The 22819-nt window shown below is 41.7% G+C and overlaps 1 protein-coding gene across 22 annotated transcripts in view; it reads right to left on the bottom strand.

Moving 5' to 3' along the window:
• Window positions 1-1357: 1357 nt before the first annotated feature.
• The window catches only part of MAGI1 (membrane associated guanylate kinase, WW and PDZ domain containing 1), a 329494-nt gene continuing 308032 nt past the window's right edge, over window positions 1358-22819 (bottom strand). For 7 of the 22 annotated variants that reach the window (XM_058032286.1, XM_058032295.1, XM_058032297.1 and 4 more), the window contains 8 exons: window positions 22207-22399; window positions 17524-17817; window positions 14175-14378; window positions 10473-10563; window positions 10294-10357; window positions 9152-9298; window positions 7858-7996; window positions 1358-4225 (listed from right to left, as the gene is read on the bottom strand). In XM_058032286.1, coding sequence (XP_057888269.1) covers window positions 3525-4225; window positions 7858-7996; window positions 9152-9298; window positions 10294-10357; window positions 10473-10563; window positions 14175-14378; window positions 17524-17817; window positions 22207-22399 — 1833 coding nt within the window. In that variant the 3' untranslated portion in view covers window positions 1358-3524. Of the gene's footprint in view, window positions 4226-5792; window positions 5882-7857; window positions 7997-9151; window positions 9299-10293; window positions 10358-10472; window positions 10564-14174; window positions 14379-17523; window positions 17818-22206; window positions 22400-22819 lie in introns of all 22 variants that reach the window. The other 15 variants (XM_058032291.1, XM_058032296.1, XM_058032303.1 and 12 more) reach the window with 7 other exon arrangements.

Here is a 22819-nt window from a genome sequence, read left to right as displayed (position 1 = left end):
CAAACCCTAACAGAATTAATTTGCACAGCTTTTTCACATACCACTTCAGAAACTTCCCCGTTCTTCATAAGAAACAGACTCTAATTCATCTTCTTGGCAGCTTCACAGTTGTAGGATGTTGTTTGACAAAACAGGAGCCAAGTTACAATCTAAAAAGAGGTTCTTTTCATTTTTAGAAGTTTTGAAAAATATTTTCTGGTCAAAAGTAAGGCTGGAATTAATTAAAGTGACTAAGGCTGCACCACAGAGCATGGAGCTGCAATGCTCATGCTGCACAGCAGGGCTCCAGCTCTCAGGGGGTTTGGAAGCACTAGAAAGGATGCCACCGCTGAAAAGGCATTTTGAATTTGTTTTTTGCAACTTGCAGTATTTTTAAAATTAAATGTTTCTGTAATTTTGATATTATCTATGTAATACCTTTAGCTGAGACTCAAGTCTTCCAAAGCTTGAGACTCACCTATGAAAGATCATTTAAATGATAACATGAACAAGGAGAAGAAAAATAGTAGCAACAGAAGGTAAAAATGCATAGCCAATGTATACCACTACAAAATGGTTTCAGAGTAAAAAGGCATTGTTCACTATAAGAGATTAAAATTAAAATATCCATACCCTCAAGGACTCAGGCTGCACCAGACAAATCCCTGTGATTGGAAATACAAATCCTTCAACCATTTGCTCTCTCTAGCTGCCAGGACTCCCACCAGGTTGCTTGAAGTGTCAGGTAAATAGATGAGTGGAGCCTGTTAAACTATGCAAGATTTAAAAGTTCTTTTAAAAATCTATGTAATAGAAACATTTTTCAACCTTAAAAGTCTTAAAGTCTTTCTGCATTTTAAGAACTAAGAGATGGGCGACCTACAGCCTTGGTGATACATAATATATATATATATATGTGCGTGTGTGTGTATATACACTTACATCATACACACACACACATATATATGTGTTATATCTATCTATCTATCTATCTATCTATCTATCTATCTATCTATCTATCTATCTATGTATACATATGGCACCAACAACCTCCAGTTGCTGCCTTGATTATTTTCTGGTCACATGTGCTTATGTGTTATGAAGAATCAATGACACAAACCTCAGACACAATTACAGACCCTGCTTCACTAAACCTTCAGTTTCTGACTACTTTAGGGGAAGAAATTTTATCCTGGAAGACTGGGAAACTTTACTTTAAGGCTTGTGAAATGATAATATATATTTAATGGATGATTAATACATATTTAATAGATGGCCCTTGGTGACCATAACCTATGGTTTTATTAATTTAGGCAGGGATGAATAAGTAACATTAAGGTGTGGTTCTTCCTTTATCTTATCACTACACTCGCATGCATGCTTTGTATGGAAAACTTTATTTGATAATAAAAATAGCATTCACAGACTTTCTCCTTCTTTGTTGCTACATCATATACATAGTGTCTGTTCCAAGGAAAGAAGCTCTTACTGGGTAAGTCCACATCTACTCATCCTAGTGTTATGTATAAACCCAATTAAGTCAAATAAAGCTATGAACAATGTAGTATTTATATATGCATAGTGTTTTATAAAAAAGATTGGCCCACATACTGCTTTTCATCGACACAGAAAAGAGCATTTTGCCTATAGCATGTTGCAAGAAATGATGATTGGAGAATATAGACTGCATACAAGTGCTTAATAATACATAAGCAGGCCCACCATGAAGAAAGAAATGATATTTTCAAACCAACAAAAGCTTTAGAATTACTGATACAGTCTCCCATTTTAAAACAGCTTTACATACCTGATTCAGTTTACATTAAAATATATCCCCTGAATCAAATTTTTTCCATTTTTAGAAATATAAACACTTAATCACATTCCTCACACCTAAATTTTGTCATAAATCCTCTTTTATACAAGAAAAAGGCAACAGTTTTGTGGTTTTTTTCCAACAGGCTCTATTAATTACAATTTCAACTGTACACACAATGATTGGCCATCTTCTTTCTTGGTTTTGTTTTTACAGTACCATGGCAACAACAGTGATAGACTTGCAATGGTTTTGTGTTCATATGGAGGATGTGAGTCAGTATACATGTACACACCAATGCACTGGAAAAAGCAGCAGTTTACTTTAGTGGTCCAACAGTAACGGCAAACATTTTGGCTCAGCTAGGCAGTAATCCATTAAATCTTAGACCAATGCTACAGCAGACTTACCACACAGCTTGCAAATTTAAAAATACAACTTAGAACCTTGCAGGTTTCTCTCTTTCTGCTGTTCTTAGACTCAAATTTACAGCATATAATCAGGTATGGATAGGCTTCCACAACCAGGTTGTCCCACTGATTGCCTCTTTTAGCCTGTGATTTTCTTTTGATACTTTTTTATTTAATTTTTTTTTTTTTTTTTTTTTGTTTTCCCTCCCCAGCAAGTGCACTCCTTTTGTCTCAGTAAGGATGAACCAGCAAAGCAACGAAAAACCAACCCTTCCAATACAGAGCAAGAAGAATTGAGAGCTTTTGGAATTTGGCAAAATGAAAGCCCACTGGTTTGGCCTGAGCAGAAGGAATACACCCACTCCGAGCAGGGGGACTGTGCTCCCACCGCATTGCGCCTTGTCCCAGAATCCCAATCCCTCCCCTTGCTTCCAAGCAGATACACGCCATGCATGCTGGGGTTGCTGTCCATATACAGCTGGGAGATGAGCAGGGCTGCTGCCTTAATGACAGATCATCATTACATGTTGCTGAGGCTAATGAGAGCTCAACAGTCCACGTTAGCGTGTGACACAGGCATGGTGCTGACCAGTCCTTCTGCCTCTGCGCATCCTGTCCAGGGGGGCCTGAAAGTATAAACTGTTCATGGAACAAACTACAAATTACTTATTGTAAATCATCTTGTGCTGTGTGGGTTTGGTTGCTTTTTTTTTTTAATTATTTATTATTATTATAAATATCCTTCATTGAAACAGTAGTCTCTTCAAACAGTTCTTGTAATTTTAGGAACATTTCTCTCTTTCCTTTTTAATTCCTTCAGCAGGAGCGCTCCATTCCTACTGAGATGAACAATTTTCTTCCTTCCCCACCCCCAACCCTTAAAAAATTTTCTACATACAGTGTAGCAGTGAGTCACTAGAGAACAGTCTGGATCAAATTATTCAAACTTGGTCATAAAATCCTTTCCCTATATTATATTACTGGCTACCCCCACTTACTATATTGGGGAGGAGGGGAAAGTAGCCCAATAAAGGGATTATTTTTAAGAAATCTACAAAGAATGTAGAAACAAAATTTTATAATCCTTTAGGACCAACATTTGGCAAGTAATTAAAAAAAAGAATACACTGAAAAATACTTTCTTTAATATTATACATCAGGCACAACGCTTTTTTTTTTGTTTTAAGATTTCATCTGCATAAACGGTTTGTAGGATCAGCAGGTGGCGGACGTCTCGTCGCCTGCGAAAGCCAGGTTGGTTCCACTCTCTCTTCTGCTCCCTTGGTGTGGGGAAGGTGACGGGGACCCCGGGGAGCCCCTCAGATGCTGAGGTCGGTGCTGCACTCCTTGTAGGGCCGCCTGCGCTGCTCGGGCGGGTGCCTGCGGCTGGGCTCGTGCTTCCAGCCGGGCTCTTCCCTCTCCCGGTGGCCAACTCGTTCCTCCCTGAGCCGTCTCTCAGGCGACCTCTCCCTCCGCCGGTCGGACGACTTGGCCCTTCGGTCGAGGGAGTTCTCTCTTCTCCGCTCAGGGGACCTCCTGGGCTCCGTGAGTCTCTCCAGCGACCGCCGTCGCCGGCCGGGCGACCGCTCTCTGCGCCTCTCAGGAGAGAGCTCTCTCCTCCTCTCAAGTCGCTCTCGCCTCTCCAAAGTGTTGTCAGCGCTCCTTGTCCCTTCCCTGCGCTTCTCAGGAGACCTCCTCTTCTGCCCGTTCACCACCGCCCTCTCTGGCTGCCTTTCGTGCCTCCTCTCCGGCGACCTCTCCGTCTTCCTGCCTGGCACGTGGTCGTTGGTTTTAGAAGTCCCATTCCAAGTGTGGTGTTCATTGGGATGTCTGCTAAACTCTCTGCTGCCTTTTAGGTCTCTAACGTAAGTCCGCTTGTCCCCATGTTGTGATGATTTGTGAAGGTCTGGTGGATAACTGGACTCCGATGATGGGTGCTGCCGTCGGTCGGATGGCGCGGGTTTCATTTCCGATACATTTTGTGAACCTGTGGCGGGACTGTTCCTGTCACTGCTGGGGTCTGAAAGAAAATAACAGCAAAGGGTTTGGTATTGATGCCTTCCGTGGCGCGCTGTGACACCACTTAGCACTCTTCAGACTTCATTAGTGACAAAAACAAACAACTGTTAAAGCAGTCAGCGAAGGCTAACCGAGGCTTTTGTTAATTTAACTGTGAACAACGAGAGTTACAGGTTAGTACTGGTGCTGCTCTGATCGTTAGCCATATTTTGGTCCAAGCTGATCTCATCTTTATGCTCTTCTGGGCATGGGGCACTTTACATTTCTCCCCGAGCCCAATTCATAATGTTTCAGTTATACTATATTCTTTCCAGTGGAAAAAAACCATTGTAGTTCAGGTTGTTGGCTGCTTTTTTTTAATAGCTTCCAATAAAGAGGGCCTTTAGGAAACAATTTTTTTCTTTTAAGACATTATAAAGAACTGCCTTCCAGGTGTGGGAGGCCTCGGTTCAAATAGTAGAAAATGTACAGAAAATAGAATTGACTATTAAGTTTTCACCTTGTAAAATAAAATTTTGAAGGTGTGAGAATTAGACTGTAATCATGCCATTTCCATTTCATTTAAGGCATAGCTTAATCTCACTTAGTTGTACCATGTTATGTAAAGTCCTAGGGTAGATTTTGGTTTTGCCACAATGATTCAAACAACGATGACAGTAGTTATGATTTTTTCATATCAAAGCAATGGAAAGATATTGTAATATGTAGGATGGCTTTGATTCAAATCTAATCTCCAGTTCATTATTTTTCATGTCCTATTTGAGGTAAAATACAGCTGAGCTGCCTCTGCAAGACAAACTGCAAAGCAGAAGTAGAAAAAGAACATCCAAACTAAACCCCAGCCCTTGCTGCAGCTAAGCTACAATTACTCCCGTCATTTGTAACGGATGTTTATGAATGATTCATTAAAAACATGAAAAACATTAAAGTAGCTGTGCTGCCTTAATGCAAGTGCTGCTTTTATTTGCTTATTGTTTTCTTTCTTAAAGTAACTCCTTCGTGGCAGCTTGGCTGACATTAGCCACTTCCTTACACTTGCACCCCAACACCCACCTTGTGGTGGAGTGCCCTGATGGCAATGACTGAAAACTCTCACAAACACTTGTGAGGACAGATTTTTTTCTTTTCCCCCTCTTTTTCTCCTTTTTGCCTTCCCTCCCACCAAGCCAAACACTCTACATTCCTCCTGCCACCATGCCAAGTGTCTCCCATTTGGTCGCACTTCCAGTCCTGAGCTTGGGAGGGCCGGTGTGTGCATGGGCTGTGATTTTTGTGAATTCCAAGTGAAACCCATGTTGCAACTCACACGTGGGCAGTTTTGCTCTATGAGCACTTTGAGGCCACGCTGCTTTCCTGTGGCTGTAAGCATGTGGCTTGTGGCAACCTGCCTTTCACACAAGGTACAAGTGAGGTTCAAACATGTCCTGTGGTGTGTGTACTTACAATTTGGGGGACGCAGGGTGTTCGGGATGAATTGCTGTACATATAGAATATAGCGAAGCAGAAAAGCAATGTGAGGGAATTAGGCCACAGCACAAAAACACCTAATATTGATTTTAGCTACAAACCGTAGTTTGATTATGGCCCATAAGGTAGAAGCAAGACTCCCCGAGCTTGTCATTTCTCATACATGCAGCGATATTAGGAGGTATCATCGCTGAGGAAGGAAGAGCCCAGCACCAAGAAAGGTAAGAGAAAGAGAAAGAGAAAAGTAGAAAATTTAGATTCCCTATAATAAAGATGAAAGAAAGAAAAATCTTCATATTTTATCTTAGAATAAAGAAAGTTTATTTTTCCAGTCAGATTGTCTAGGCTTCACCCAAATATAAGGCTGCAAAGACAGCAGTTGTTATTATTGTGACATAAAGAGACATCTAAGAGGTGATTCAATAACCCAGACAACGAGAGCATCCATTCTAAAAGACAGCTGGAACAGCGACACAGAATGTCATAGAAAAAACAGTAACAATCAAACAACAACGAAAAATAAAGTCCACCAGAGACCACAACATTAAAAATAAGTACAAAACTCATTACAAAAATATACAGCCTCATAGAGAAGCACGTTCCAATCAAGTCAGAAAAATATTGGAACTTAACATTATTAGAGGAACCATTTGCGACTGCAGCGAACAGAACGAAGAGAGAAAGGAGTCCCAAATGTTACAAGGATATTCTTTACAGTAGTGCAACCCCTGTATATTAAATCCTTGCTTGGAGAACGAACGTTTAGTGGTTAGCATTAGCCAAAAGAAAATTGGTGATGGATTTCCATCCTCAGTGCAACAGACATATGCTTTGAGAAGTGAAGCACTTAATTTACAGGGTATTTATGCAGTCTAGCATATGATACAGTACTGTACATCCAAAGGAGTATAGGAAAAGACAAAAGTAGAAAGAACATTACAGAATTTCAGTGCCATCATTGAACCTTCTGGTGTGCTATTTATATTACAGAAGTGTAAACCCACAGCTTCCCTTCCATATCGTTAAACACTTCAATTGTTTGTTGGTTATACTCTGAATTGGTCATTTTAAGTTAAATAATGAGCAGACTGAGCAGAAACTCTCAAACATAGTACAGTAAATGAAAATAAAGTCTAGTTCATAAATTGTGAAGAAGGGTTCTGTTTCTGGTGTTAGGGCATGGAGAGAATGATAAACACAGAACTCACTGACACAGAAATAACCCAAATACGGGGAGGAAAGTATAAAGGACATCCCTTCAATCATCAGTTTCTACAGAAACCTCAAAGACCTTTGGTTGGGAGTAGCCCTCCATCGAGGGCACAATATTTGACAATTATCTCAAATAAATAAGACATAATTATAATATTAAATAGTGTGCTAAGTTAAGCCACCCAGCAATCCAACCTCCAGGGGAAGAAAAGGAAATCTAATGCAATTCTTAGTAAGAAACCAGGACTGACTGTTTCCCCCAAGACAGACATGAGAGCACCTTTTCATAACCTCCTCACCTTTTCAGACCTTACAAATGAACTAGTTGAAACCAGCAGACTGTTTAAGGGGGGAGAAAAGGGCTCAGGAGGCCAAATCAATATATTTTTGCAGTAAAGCTTTTTTTTCCCCTTCTTTTTCTCAAATAACTTTATAAATATTTACATAAATATTATGGAAAGGCAAAAATCTCATAAGCCATCTCAGCATTCATGTCTATGGATACAGACAGGAACTAAGAGAAAAACCTAACCAAAAAAAGATAAATCACTGCTTCAGAATAGCAACTCGGGATCCCAGTTTTTGCATTGATTAGAAGAGGAGACCTATGTGAAACAACAATTCAGCCGCTGAGAAACAGTTTGGCACAGTTCAATAACATTCCTTTTTTGGCTGGACAAGACAATAAGGTTTGTTTTGTTTTGCTTTCCTCTCTGATCACCAAAAAATACTGCTATGATGATCTTGCCTTACACTGCGCCCCAAGTCCATGGAAGCAAGCAAAGGATGAAATGTGTAGAAAATTCAGCACAAGCGAGGCAATTATAAGTTGCAAAGGTTGGTAAGACACTGGTGAGAAAGGAAAATAAAAAAGAATTCCCGCTTCAGATCTTGAGACAAATATTCATGGAGTGATGCCAGGGAAGAAAGGAATGTTTTCATAGTTTGACCCACCATATTCTGGGACAGAGCCATCTCCACGTTTCAGAAACAGGCGGACCTTGCGGCCACCATTTTTAATCAGTTCGATGGCCCGAGCGTGCTTCATGTTCTTGGTAGTTTCTCCATTGATCTCTAAGATTTCATCACCAATCTGCCAATGCAATAAAGAGATTATGATTACAAACAAGTTCCCACAAGGGTCCCTACCAGCATACCACAAGACAGTGGCCATGGCAAAGCTGGAACAACTATGCATCAGGTGAAGCTAAACCTGCCCAACTCCTTCCAGTGAGTGCCTACTGTGTAGGAGTCTGGGAGACATGATGATGATGGAGAAAGCTTGAGGTATCAAAATATTTCACTGCTGTTCTGAAAATCACTTTGCTATTACTGTATTGCTCAACAGTAGTGTTAGAACTGGTGCTATTTTATTTATTTTGATTATTTATAAAGTCTTCAGTCAAAGTGGTTGCTTGTTTCACAGTCTGCTCCAACTAGGATGTTCAAAGAGCTTTTTCAGGTCTGTTTCTAACTAGGATATAGTTTGATATAGATATATAACTTGGATATAGATACCTACTATAAATCAGCAAAGCTGATTCTGCAAATAGAATAATTTATCAGGAGAAGAAAACATGGCATGGAAGAGCTCGTCAAAGCCTTGAATTCCACAGGGCAGCACTGATTTTGCATCATATTTTCATCAGCAAAATTTTTGGACCCATAGATCTACCCCTAGCACGAGAACTTTGAAAATGCCCTTCACATGCCATATCTGGAGACAATGACATATGCGGGAAAGTTATAATGCATTCTCCAACAAAGGTCCAAGGACTACATAAAGCCTGTCCAATTATTTCTTCAGTAGGCATTTTAAAACATATGCCCTTGTTATATAATGTTTGTCATTTAGCTGATATGTGAAGTTAACAATTAATGTTAATCAGAACTTACATTGTAATTTTTTAACCCCTGGGCCATAGACATGTTCTGTCCCCTCTCTGCCCACTAGCAGGCAAAGACTGTGGCTGTTCCATTTTCACAGCTACACGTGCCCTTGGGCATTAAACAACAGATCATGTACTAGAGTTTGGAAAGCAGTGTTGGAAGAAGGGGGTGAAATCTTCCACTGAACACACACTGCTCTAGACAGTGCACCAAGAGTGACAGATGCCATCAGCAGCAGTAAATAGAAACCACTTTCAGTTCACATTTAATTTCCCTTTTAGCTAGAACAGCAGAAGGGAGAGGCAGAGAAGTCAGCTTATCCCAAAGCAAGGTGATTTTGAGGCCAGTTTGTGCGTACCCTCATTTTGCCACATCTCTCAGCAGGCCCGTCCTCAGCGAGCCGCAGCACGTACAGGTCCATGTTGTACTCCCGGCCACCTCGCAGGCTGAAGCCAAACCCTTTGGCTCCTCTTTCTAGCTCAACAGTGTAGAAGTCTTGGTCCTGCTGGAGAGAAGACAGCAAACATCCAATTGAACAGAAAGTCAAGTACTGCTCCACTCTCATGTTGGAATTATTCAAGCAATGCTTTGTTGGTAATAATTAAAAATGCAAAATCAGTTGAATTTTCACACGCAGACCAGGATTTGCTGCTTCCTCAGACTCCACTCTGCAATTTGGAGTTCTGGTGGTTGGTGAAGGGCTGCTGGAATGAGTGGGCTTGGCCATGTCCTGTGGTGCATTTTTGGGCACCCTTGTTACACAGCACCTCCTGTGCCCAGGGCAGGAGGGGACATTTTAAGAAGGTGGTTAAAGGTTCTACCAATGAGGAAAGGAAAGGACAACCTTCCTTCCAGAACCAGCTTTATTGCAGTGTCTGATGGCACCTGGGGTGAGCCTGTGCCATGGTGCTGGCTTTTTGTGTTGGTACCACATCATTTATTCCTTAGCAAGAAGCTCAGAAGCCTTTTCATTGTTTTTCTCAAATGCTATTAAGGGAATGTTTTGAAGTCCCTAATGGAAGATGTTACTTCTGGGATGGCCAGTGGCAAGGAAAGTTAACAGTGAGATAGATAATCTTTCTAATAAGATGCCGTCTGTGCAAGCTGGAAAACTCCAGCTATCGCCCCTTATTAAGTTTTCCTCTTTTTTATTCTCTGAATTTATCATTTGCACACAACAATAGTTTCTGGAGAGGCCCCTCACAACAGACAATTCAATAAACAAACACAAAAATTATTACTGCCCTAAAAATGTCAGCTCCTTTTTTCTTTATTTTTACTCCCTCAAAGTCTCGATGAGAATGTGTTGGAAATGTTTCTCAGCTGAAACAACAGCAACACATATTAAGAAACTAATCAGCAAATTCCTCTTTCTTTTCAGGAGACTGAGGGAGAGCAGCTTCCCAGTAGGAATTTTCAAGGGGACTATTTAAACACAGCCCTCAAGCAGATTGGAAACAACAGTCTGTGGTAAGCAAAACAACTAGAGGTACTCCTTACCTGTGCTGCTTGGGGTGGTTTGAAATCAAACTGGGATTCCTGCTTTGGTTTGGTGTTGTTCCTGCTGCAATGAATGAGAGGGAGAGAGGAAAAATACAGCTCATGGGACCTGAAAGTGATGAAGAAGTAACTGAAGAGAGGGCATGTCGAGATGCCCTCCTCAAGGAAAACAATCTGACCTGGTCTCCTGTGGTATTTGCTGAGGAGTATGTGTGGTTGTGATTGTAGCAATTTTTTCTGCATTGGTCAATAAAGTAGCATTGGAGGATTCTGCAAAATAGATTTTGTTTCTATTATGAGAGAAGACCATGGGCTATTCACTGAAAGAAAAAAAGAGTTTTGCAAAAGCATTTCACAGAAAAGCAACATTACATTGTTTTTATAGAACTGGAGATGGGATCAAATTTCTTAATTCCCCAAATTAATATAATAAGTATGTATATGAAACTGTACACTCAACTGGAAAATGAAAAAAAAATTAAATTAGGACATCTGGATTGGAACCACCCCCAGACCATCAGACACATTCATGAAGACTCACTTATAGAAGGATTGAACAAAGTTTTGTCTGTTATCTAAAGACATGAATTCCAACAAATGAAGTTTCTAAATATTGTAGGTTGGGTGGATTAATTTTGTGGTATCTAAAGCCACTGCACTGACAGGCAGCTGCTCCTTTGCAGAACAGGTCTGCATACAGGAGACCCCCTTTTTTGTCTACACCCACTGTACCCAGGACAGACCCACAGATTGCAAGTGCCTACAAAACACTGACCATGATCCACCTTTCAAGACCGAAATCTAATCTGAATACACAGCCACTAAGACAACAGTGACAAAAACTGGATGGAGACATCTGGGTCTCCAAGATAAAATTACAAGGCCTTCTACCCTGCCCTTGTTTGCCTCTCAAGCTACAGGCATCCACTAATTCATTTTACTGGCTATGGAGAAAACTGCCATTATTAAACAGAGTCCAGATGTAATACAAAATCGCATCAATGGGAGGGTTTTGCCTGAATTAAGATGTGGTGGATCCTGGGAGTTTAACTTCATTTCCTTCATGCATTGATATTAATTCTGGAGATGTCTAGATAAGGGGAAGCTTTTTCCTTTCTGTAGCTATTTGCATGTCAAGGGAAATTCAGGAAAAGGGTCAGAGGAAAAGAAGAACCACTTAAACAGAAGGGTGCAACAAGAGCACAGCTCCTTTGCCTGCAGTGCTGTGCCCAAGTTAACATGCCCAAACCCTCAGCATATGGAGCTGAAACATCTTCCAGATCAGAGCTGGCTTGTGTCCAGCAGCTCAGAAAGCAAGAGAGGCTCCTGGGTCTGCCTGCACCTCTCAGTGTAGGCATGACCAAACCACACCCTTGAGATGATGTGCCACTGACAGCTGGCTTGTGTCAGAGGATGTCCCTACGTGTAGTTACACTGTTGGGGTTTAAGAAATAATTCTGTTTATTTTGTAAAGATGCCTTGATGTCAAAATCTGTCTCCTACACAAGAAACCCCCAAAACATGGTTAAGTGTTCTGTACTCATCCAGAACAAAAACCTCTGAAATCTTCCACAAATATTTGGAGATCAGATGAAGATGGGCTTCAAAGAGAATGCAAGATTCCTACCCTTTAGTAGGTCACACTAATAATACCAAGCAGAGCAACAACACATCTTTGGTACAGATGTATCTTCACACCACTGTACTGCATCTATCTTTAGCCCACCCTCTCCCATGATTCAGGAGTTGTGCATAATTTTGCCAGTGTTTTAGACACTGCTTCAGGACACATGCCAGCCACCATGCAAAACTGGAACAGAATACAGCAAAAATTATCTTTAGTACAATTATAATTACGTGTTCTAAACCTTACACATTTCATTGATTCCTTGCCCTGCGCTGCCCTAAAACTCTCTGTCACCAATTACATGCCTAACATAAGCTTGTCCTGTTCCAGCATTCTGTATCCTTGAATCTGCTGGAAGTGTTTTAAAGCATCATCCTTTCACTGCAAACACAATCCTGCAGTCATCTGTGCCAATTAACTTGTGCAACACTTATTACAAAGCAAAAACTCTTGGTGTTTTTAATAATGTTAGAAGAGATTAGCAGTGTGAGTTTATTGTGAGTCTTGTGATGCACCTCAGTTTCAGGTTTATCTGACAACTGGTTTCTGATTTATGCTCCCCCCTCCTTGAAGCACACAGACCATTTATATTTGCCAAAAAAGCACTCAAAAAGAAACAAAAGAAAACAACAAATCAAGAAAAGCATACAAAGACATCAAAAAGAAAACAACATTGAGACAGATTTCTTGTATCTCATGGGGTTTTAGAGCAAACCCCTCAGAGATTTTGAGAGTGTTGGGTCTTACTGTCTTTTGGAAAATAAATGCAGGTAATACTATGCAAAGTTGGCACTCTGACTTGGAATTTCAAAGTGACAGTAAATAAAAGGACTCAAAGCCTGAATTGCTACGAAAGCAGAGTTGATCCTTTCCCCAAAGAACAGCTTTCCATCTCCTCCAGGAATACGTGATGTCAATCACAGGTACATGTTTCCCTGACCTAAGCAATTTACATGATATTTGGGACACATCATTGCATGAGCAAGACTGGCTCAGCATTTATGTCAGGAGGTTATATTCTTAAAAAATTCTTAAATAATTTAGAAGTTGCTTAGTTCTCAGATGATTTTGCTTTTTTAGAAAATAAGCACTTTATTTACTTAAAGATTCACCCTCCTTTTTATCAGAGACTAAAATACAGGTAATGAACAATTCCTCTCTCAGTTTATCTTCCAAAACAGGCATGCACAGGCCAGCTCAGATGTTAGCTGGATTCACAGCCATTTTATTATTCATGAACACCCTATTTACTCCAAGAAGCAGAGGATTATATAGCATTTGACCTGGTACTCACTAGACAGTAGGAAAATAAAGCTTTTCTGCAAAACAGATCATCCTAAACAGAAATAATTTATAACCAGATCATTTCTCATCCTGGTCTGTGGGGAGCAATGCGGAAAGGTTTCTGCCCAAAGACCTCTCACTTTGAACCCATCCATGGCAGAGAAGCACAATAAACAAAGAAAATACTCAGAATTTAGAATGACAGCAATTTTAGTTCTGCTGCAGATACTTTAACAGGTTTCTGATCAGTTCCTATTTGGGGATCAAACCAGGGATTAATTTAATGGAACTGACACATAACACAGATCCTTATTTTTATTAACTACTTCAGTGACCTTAAATCAGCACCAAGTGTCAACTTAATAAGGGAATCTGCACATTCCCTCTCATCTGAAACAGTGAGATTCTGTCTAGGGTAACTCTTAAAATGGAACTTCAGAACCATCCCCATTTAAGTAGTCATTTAAAAATGTACTGAGCTTGCTCCCAAAGCAACTTACCCAGAATAAAAGCAAATCTGCTTTTGAAACAGCTTAAAACATGCCAAAGTGTTTATCTCTTTCTGTGATCTCCTTACTCTACAGCCTGCTTGTGTCTATACAAAGCTTCAAGAATCACACATCCTAACAAGTGATTCCCAAATATTCTAAAGCTGCATTATTAAACTAAGAATCAAACCAAAGTGTATCGAGAGATCCATCAAATTTATGGAAGATCATTTTAGGCAGATGCATGGAAAGGAATTTTTTTTTTTTTTTAATATTGAATTAGCACCTCCCTGTTAAAAACCAACCACTTCTACAAAAATAACCAAAAAATAAATCTAGGGGAGACTCACAACCTCCCTCACCACTAACTCCCACAGCGGGAGCGGAAACCGACCCCTCCACGGCTCTGCAGTGACAGAAAAATCCCGGGGAACAGCACCAAGGAGAGGGCGAGGCAAGAGAGCAGGGAACAGATACGTTACCATCTCCTGGAATGATGCGCAGGGTGACGGTGTTTCCCGCTTCCTTAATGAGGTTGACGATGTCTGAGTGCGACTTGTTGGTGATGGAGCACCCATTGACGGCCAAGATCCGGTCGCCGACTTTCAGCTTCCCGCAGCGGTCGGCGGGGCTCCCTTCAATTATCCGACCTATTTTGTGAGGCATGGCCACACATGCATTTCCCGCTTTTGTATCGGTTTGGGGGTTGTTTTTTTTTGTATTGTTTTGGTTTGGTTTTGGTTTTTTTTTTTATTGTTTACGTATGTGGGAATATGGTGAAGGGGAAAAGGAAAAAAAGGGTTGAAAAGGGAAAGAGAAGGTTAAGGGTTAATTAATTAATGCATCAAGCAAAAGTTATTATAGGATAGCTTTGCTGCCAGTGTTCAAAACATTGGCAATCAACTAGTTGAGTGCACAACACTTTACTTCTTCCACATAAAGGTGTTTTGTTAATCCCTCAAAACTCCCCCCAAGTGAATTTCTGTTAATAAATGGTGCAATTTTTATTGACTACAACTGCACTTAGCAGCTCCATCATAACCCAAATCTGATTTTGTTTTTGAAGAAAAAAATTGAACCTGTTTGTAGAAAACTCAACTTTCCTCCTCCAAGGTTACATCAGTGTCAGCCTCTTCAGTCCTTCTCTAAGCCAACTGCTGTTCAAGCTTCTGCCAATGTTTTGTTCTTTCTCAATTTAGAAAGATAAAATCATTCTAGGCCTAGGAGGGAGTGTGGCTCCCTATCTACCACACAGACCCACTCTACCAGTGCTGCATGGGGAAGCAACATGAAACGCTTTTCTTCCATTGTGAATAAAGGTACTACCAGGGAAGGCACAGGACCACTACAGATGGGCCAAGACTGACAAAGGTAACCTGTTTGGTGCTGGCACCCACCTCAGCCTCTACTAACCCTTCCTCTTTTATGATCTTAGATGCATCAGGTGAGAACAAAGAAGAAGGTTCTCCTCATTAAAATACCTCTAAAACCACACACAAAACCATTGAGATGTCTGACACACAGAGCGAGAGCACTTTAGGATGAATGTGTTCTGGAGACAAAATTCTCCTCCTGTTCCATGCAGTTGTTCTGTTTCTAAAACACGGGGTTGTCCATAACATGCAGAATTGGGACACAGGGGATATACAACATCACTCAGATAAATCCAGTGAGGTTTTTTACAGCTCCTTTGTGTGGGCAAGAGGCCTTGGGGCACACAGCACTGGTCATCTCACACTTTGCATCCACAATACATTCACCCTCAAGATGCACTTTCCCATCTCTGCTGTAGTCTTTATTTGATTAGTAGTTTTAGAGATACACACACATGACAACACTAGAAAGACCATAAAGAAGAAAAGGCTAAGACAAGGATATGTGAGGTTGGAAAGATGCAATGAAAACTGGCAGAAAGTGTTAATATTAGTTATATTAGTTACAAACATGAGGGAGATTTCTTTATTTATTTTGTCTTTAATTTTACCAGGATGTTAGAAAGTTTTTCTTTCTGGTAATACAAAGCCCCATCCAGTTTGCAGTTTATCATTTTGAGGATGTGAGTCTCTACTCTATCCAATCCACTAAACACAGATGAAAGAGCCCACACCAAAGTGACCAAGGTGGGTTTTAGAACCAGTTTGGCCCATCTCCAAATACTACCCATGAAAGAAAAAAACTACAAAGCAGGTCCAGAGCAAGCACCAGACAGCAGAGGGAACACATCTCATGCGGAGTGTTAGGAAAAAACTGAATATACTTGAAAAAATTAAAGGAAAAACAGTCACAGATCAACAGATCTCCTTGGGAGCCCCTGCACAGAAAACTTCCAGTTAGCAAGAATTTTGGGCTAAAGCAAACACAACTTTTAACAACCTCAGGTCAGGGTTTCTCTGCAGAAAAGAATTACAGCATAATCTTCATACAGTAAAAGTTATTTAGACAAGTTTGCAAACCTGTTCAGAAGATAAAAGCACGCTCTCTGTTCTAGACTGTGTTCAGTTTGATCTTTTTTTACATTACACCATTGTCTCCTGGCACCAAAACACCTATCTTGGAAGAGCAGTTTCCAGCAGCAAGGACAGGGTGAGAGAGCCTAGAATCTGAGAACTGACAGAACTCAGTGCACTAGTTTTGTACTACAGAATTCCCCCTTGAAATCTCTGCTGCCAGACTTCCCAGAACAGAGCCAGAAGCGGCCTGTTCTATCAATACCAGCAAAGGTGGTGGTGCTCCCTTGATGTATTACTAAGGGTGTCACTGATGGGTAATGGCAAGAAATATCAGAAATAAAGCCTAGGAGAGTGAGGAAAGGCCACTTCTTGCACCTGCATGCCCCAGGAGCACTCAAGCTGCACAGGGAGCCTGCAATGCATTTTCTCTGCAAACCACAGTGCTGCTGCGGGAGGCACTGTGAAGATGGACAGTGCTCTGTCCTTCCTTTCCCTCCACCCCTATCATGTGCCACAGACTAAGGGAACACCTTCCTTTACAAAGTACAAGTGGATGCCGCCTCTGGCCTCCTTTTGGAGGAGATGGAAAGGGAAGAAAATAGCATCTCTGAATGGTTTCCTCCTTGCAATGACACTTCTGCTTGAGAATAGGCTGTTCTGGGCATATTTGCAAAACCAGCTCATGTACATCTCCTCTGCAGCAGCCCTTGGAAATGGATATCTGCCTAGCAGAAAGACTGTCTTGAGACAGAAACCATGGCCACCTTTTTTAGGTCAGGATATTACGTGTGACATAGCTTAAACTTAATTTCTTCCTACTCTGAAGAAATGCATTTGGGAAGAGGTCAAATGGGTAAAAGAAACATCCTGTTCTTTTAACAGTATTCCCCATTTTATGTCTCACCAGGAAGCAGTATTAATTAAAACTTTCCAGTTACCAGCATGCTCACAACATAATGATGATCAGAATAACCCTGATTGCCAAAGAGAAGTTAATCAGTTTAAGCATTACTGCTTTTAAATCAACTGGCTTGATTCCACAGTCACGAGACATATTTCATTCCACCTGCTATATTTCTGCACTGGCAAACAGCATCACTGGGAGAGCAAAACCCAGAGAGGCTCTCCTAGAAAGTGAGCATCAGGAATTGCATCGGTGACATTTTAGCTCTTCAAGTTGGGATGTCATTTCACTTTTCTCAACTCAGTGCCGAACAACACCCAGGAGGCAACACCTACGGAGTCTTTACCTCTGATTTTGCTATAACTACATAAATTGGGGCACAATCATGACTTTTAACCAAACAGATCCCCACCCTCCTCCTCAGGCTGCAAGCTTTGCCTGTCACTGGAGGTGCAACCAAAAACGCACGGGACTCACCGAACGTCGTCCCCGCCTCGGGCCTGCTGACGGAGGAGACAATGACGAAGCCGAAGCCCTCGTTCTCTCCGCGGCGGATCTCCACGTCGTAGGGCTGAACCACGGCGCTGACCACACCGCTGCCGCCGCCACCGCCGCTGCCGATGCCGCTGGTGCTGCCACTGCCCGAGCTGACCGTGTTGAGCGAGTTCTGGCTGCCCTGCGGCGTCCGCTTCTCCTCCGTCAGCGAGGCCGGCTGGTTGCTGCTGTGGTGGGAGGAGGCCGGGGATGGGACTTCATTCTCTGCCTTGGGAACTGGGGAGGGGAGAAGAAAGAGTGTTGGAGCAGGCTGCACCAGTGTAGGAGTGATGGGGGTAGGACGGGCAGGACAGATGGAGATGAGAGATCTCTGAAGGCAGGGCTTGGAACTTGGGGTTTATTGCTGGGATTTGGGGTTTATTGCAAAGGGCCTGGGTGCAGGGCCCTGCTGGGATTTGGGGTTTATTGCACAGGGCCTGGGTGCAGGGCCCTGCTGGGAGCTGCCAGCCACAGCTCGGAGCAGGCCCGAGAGAAGTAAAGAGAGTGGTAAAGAGAAAGAGAGAGAGAGTATAAGAAGATAAGAGAGCGAGGTTCCTGTTACAATTCAATAAATTTTCTTCTGTGTTGACTATTCTAATTCTCACCAACCAATCTAATACAAGATACAAATCTTACAGCATTTATATACAGTCTATAAGAATCATTACATTGCCCTACTGTGTTACATTTTAAACTCTAAAAACTACTCTTTGGACTCCTTCTGCTAAGCTAGTAGGGTCTGCTCTGAGCCTTGCACCTTTCTGCAAGCAGAGAGTATTGTTTCATCAAAAGGGGATTACTTTCAGCTGGCCACACCACTGTTTTCTCATCATTCAGTAACTGAGGTATCTCAAAGCTTGCTTTCATTTCAATCTTGCTTATAGTTTCTATATTCTCAAAATCTTTTGCCAGGCAATCATACTTATAGGGCTTTCCTGTTTCATCTTCCCCAACACACCATTTAGTGCTGAGAGGAATATTGAATTTGTCTTTACAAACAAGCTGTGGGTCTGCTGGTAGATAAAACTAGCCCTGGAAGATAAAAGAAATAATGGGAAGGGTTCCACTGATTGATGAATGGAAGAAGATATTTGCTTTTACAAATAAACTTTACGTTTGCTGATAAATGAAATTAGACATTGAAAGATGAAAGAAACAATGGGGAAGAAAAACCCCTAAATTCCATAAGAATTAAAAATTAAAACAGAAGGTTATACATTAAAGGGGAATCTTTGGTATCAGGCATATTGGGAAGTCTGTACCTCTCAAGTACCTCAGCCAATGGGGAAAGAGAGAAGGGAAATGTGGCTGGGAAATTAGGATCAAAACAGAGGCTGCATCCTCCAAAAATTTGAGAGATCCCAGGGGAATGCCCCATGGCCTCTCCCTTTATTTTAATAAAGTAAAAGTACTTCTCTGTTTCCTTTTTGGACATAAACCTCTAATGTTTGTGGATTAATTTTCCTAACAGCGCTTGGAGAGAGGTGTCTACTGAGAAAAGGGTAAAAGAAAATCACCTGCTTTAGGCTACCCATCTATGGCCATGCTTTCAATGGCACTGCTCGGTGGTGGCCCTGCCCACACTGCCCACCCTCTCCTGTGTGTGCTCATTCAGCCAAAGCCATCCACTGCCAAACTGCAGCCTGGTTAGACCAGTGCAGTGCTGTGTGCTTGGATGCTCTGTGGCATTTTAAACCTGGATTGCATTGGTTCAAAGGTGCCTCCTCTTGCTACTGCATCCCCATTAAGTTATATATGTACAACCATATGTATGTTGTACATATATATGCACAACCCACAAGGAGAGGCAGTAATATCTCACAACACCACCTTCTGTGTAGTTTTAAACTGAAAGCTATCAATTAGTGCACTGATTGCCTTTGATTAATGGGATCTTTAGCAATAACAATCTCTCAACATGAGCAAAACAACTTGTGAACCAAGCATTTCTGGATGGAAGAACCAGCAACTATCATCTGTACAGTCTGCTACAGACATTAAACATTGTTAATGTTAATATTAAACAAGTGTTCAACAGCAACTGAAGTTGGAAGGGGTATTAGTTTAAAATCTAATCAGCTACCACAAGGCTTGAAGAAATCTCAAAAAAATTGCTTAGTCCAGACTCTGCTCGAGTGAGGGCCAACTATACCTAATATCAGTCCTGACAGATGTTTGTCTAATCAGCTGTTAAATATCTCCCCAAGCAATCTATTGGTTGCAATATCTGACTTAAATCTTCCCTGCTGCTACATAAGGCTATTATTCCTAGTGCTATCTAACGGGCATATGGAGAACATATTATTCCCTTCCTCTTTGCAGCAACCTCTTATAGTCTTGGGAAGTTTAATACCTCCTCCCCCTCCTCTGCTTTAAGCTAAAGAATCCAAATTTGTTCAATATTTCCTTTCAGACCATGTTTTCTAGAGCTCTCCTTATTTTCCCTGGTCTTCTGGACTCCTTCCAGTTGGGCTCTCTCCAAATCAAATATGTCTTTCTTGAAGAGCTGGACCATATTGCACTAAGCCATCATCTGCTGGGAAATCAGGAGAGTTTCCCCCTGCCTACATCCCTGCACAGTCTTTTTCTTCACCTGAGCCAACCTCAGCATAAAGCTCGTGGCCCACAATAGCTTCCACTTCTTGTTGCTCAGCCTGCTCTCCACAGCCCATTTGTGCAGCTGAGAGCAGCATATTGCACTTGTCCTTGCTGAATGGCTGCCTCTGCTAATCAGGTCACTTCTCCAATTTGGTGAATCAAAATTAAGTTGAAGATCTTAAAAGCATCAGCATGAAAATGGATGGCAAACAAAATCTAAACCTGTAATTTCATGATGTAAAAAAAAAAAGGATTTTAAAATATCCATAGATAGAAGCCCTGTCTGCGCTTATATACTCAAAAGTATGTACTAAATACATAGCATTCTTCATATTAAGATTACAGGAGCATAAAACTTCCCCTACATGAATCTCAGAACAGAGAGTACTCATTTAGGTGAACAATCTTTTTCTACGGGCATACAGATGACAGGAGGAACAAGGGACCAAAACTCAGGAACAGCCTTCTCCACAAAGTTCTGCTGAAATTTAAAAGCCTGTAAATATAAGGTGAAAGGAGGGATTCTGAATAATTTATCCTAGAGTAAGTGTCCACATTTGCAATGATTCAGAAATAGCTCGATGTGCAGTAACATGCCTCTGAATGAAATATCAAGAGAGATCTCAGGCATCTAAATCTTTCATGGTAATTTCTAGCCTGGAGGCTGTAAAACTGCATACAAAATTTACACACAAAAACAATACCAAAATTCAGCTGCCCTTCCCCTTCCTCCCAATGCTCTTCTAAACCTTCTCTTACACCAGACCTTGGTCAGGAATTAAAGACAGGCTGTCAGAGGAGAGACATAACCTAGTGTTTATGCACACTAGGAAGAAAGAAAGAAATGAGAAGTGAACATTTATTTATTATTATGCAGAAGGAACTCAGGCCTGGATAAGAATGCAGAGCTATTTCAGAGGTACTCTTCTAGTCCTACCTTCCACTGAGGACCTAATTTCCAACCTGAATGTTATTTTGATTCTCTCTAAGATCAAAGTACATGACTGCCTGTTTATCTGATGATGCCTAAACTTGAAAAGCTATATAATATCCTTTTCTTTGAGTGAGTAAAAGCAAATCCCACGCCTGAGTTCCTAAAGGGACTCAAAGGGACAGGCAGCACTCAAAAGTTACTATCTAGTATTAAACATATGGCTACATGTCATTTAGAAAGCTCATGCTCATGTCTTCATTTTCTCTGCTATCATGATGTTTTTCAATCACTTATTTGGGTGCCAAAATGGTACCAGTGTCACTTCTCTTTGCATGTTTGTCTTTCCACCACAGCTTCTTTTCTGTTTATTTAGATCCTGTACTTGTGCGGTGTGTACACAATGCCCAGTGTAACTCAGCATACAGAAAACTCTCTAGACCTGTGTAACCTGGTCTAGTGGAAGGTGTCTCTACCCACGGCAGAAGGGTTGGAAATGGATGATATCTAAGGTCCTTTTCAGCCCAAAGCATTCTATGATTCTGTGACAACAAACACCAACACCCTGGCCCACCAGAACCAACAATGTTTGCAGTTTCTCATCCTGAGGTCACTTTACTACATGTTGAAGCTTGCCCTGAGCCTGGGACAGCAGCCACCACACACCAGAGCCCTCACTCACACTCTGCCCTTGCCTCCCCCTCTCTGGACTCTTCATCTTTTCCCTCACTCCCAGTTTAAGGGTGACTATCAGGCTGCGCATTTATTTTGGGAAGTATACAGAAAACACAAGCAGCTGGCCACACTGTCTGCTGCATAAGTCAAACTAAAATTTTTCATTGCAACCAAACAGTTCCCCATTTTATCAGAAACCTTATGGAGATTGGGAAAGCCAACTGAGTCTCGACTGGAAAAACAATACTTAAAACTTATTTGATCAGGAACAAAAAAGACTAAAAACAGGCAAAAGAGGAAAAATAACAGTCCATCCCTTGAGTTTTCCCAGCACTAGAAGCTTTTTTTTCCTTAGACCATTTGCTGAACAGATGGGATCCTGGCAAGAAAAGCCACCCCTGCGGGGTGATACTGCAGCCTACCTGTGTAAACCACTTTGCGCCTGACGGTCAGGTTGACGTGGCCTTGTTTGGCTGCCTGCTGCATGAGCTGGACCACGAGCTGGTGAGATTTGCCCACCACAGGCGTCCCATCCACGCAGATCAGCTCATCGCCCGATCGCAGGCGGCCGTCGGCGTCAGCAGCACCCAGCGGTACAATGTGACCGATGTAAATCTGGGGAATTGGCACAGCAGGAGAGACAGCCATGAGAACCAGCTCAACAGACAGCTGCAAGCAAGGGGCACTCCCAGTTGGACCTGATTTAGGAGGGACATGGAATTGTTGACAAATGTCTGCTGGTCAGGGAAGTTGTTTCTGTGAAAGCGGTTCTGCGTGAATACAGCACATTGTGAAATTGTAATAAATTGACATCTTGTTTCTTTAGGCAGTCCGTTCACTCTAAGGACAGACAGCCTTGGGAAACTTCTTCAACCAGACAGTGACCAGACAGGAAGATGGTTAATAGCACTGAGGGTCTTGTCAGGGAAGCTGAGATTGAGTTACACTTTCAGTTGCCTGCAGCGTTTACAAGCTCTGCTCCACACGCTTGTTCTCCAACTCAGTCTTGGTTTATCTTCAGTGAGTTCTGTGGAG

This window comes from Melospiza georgiana, chromosome 11 (genome assembly GCF_028018845.1).
Source record: "Melospiza georgiana isolate bMelGeo1 chromosome 11, bMelGeo1.pri, whole genome shotgun sequence".
Taxonomy (NCBI): Eukaryota; Metazoa; Chordata; class Aves; order Passeriformes; family Passerellidae; genus Melospiza; species Melospiza georgiana.
This window is presented reverse-complemented; position numbering and strand designations above follow the sequence as displayed.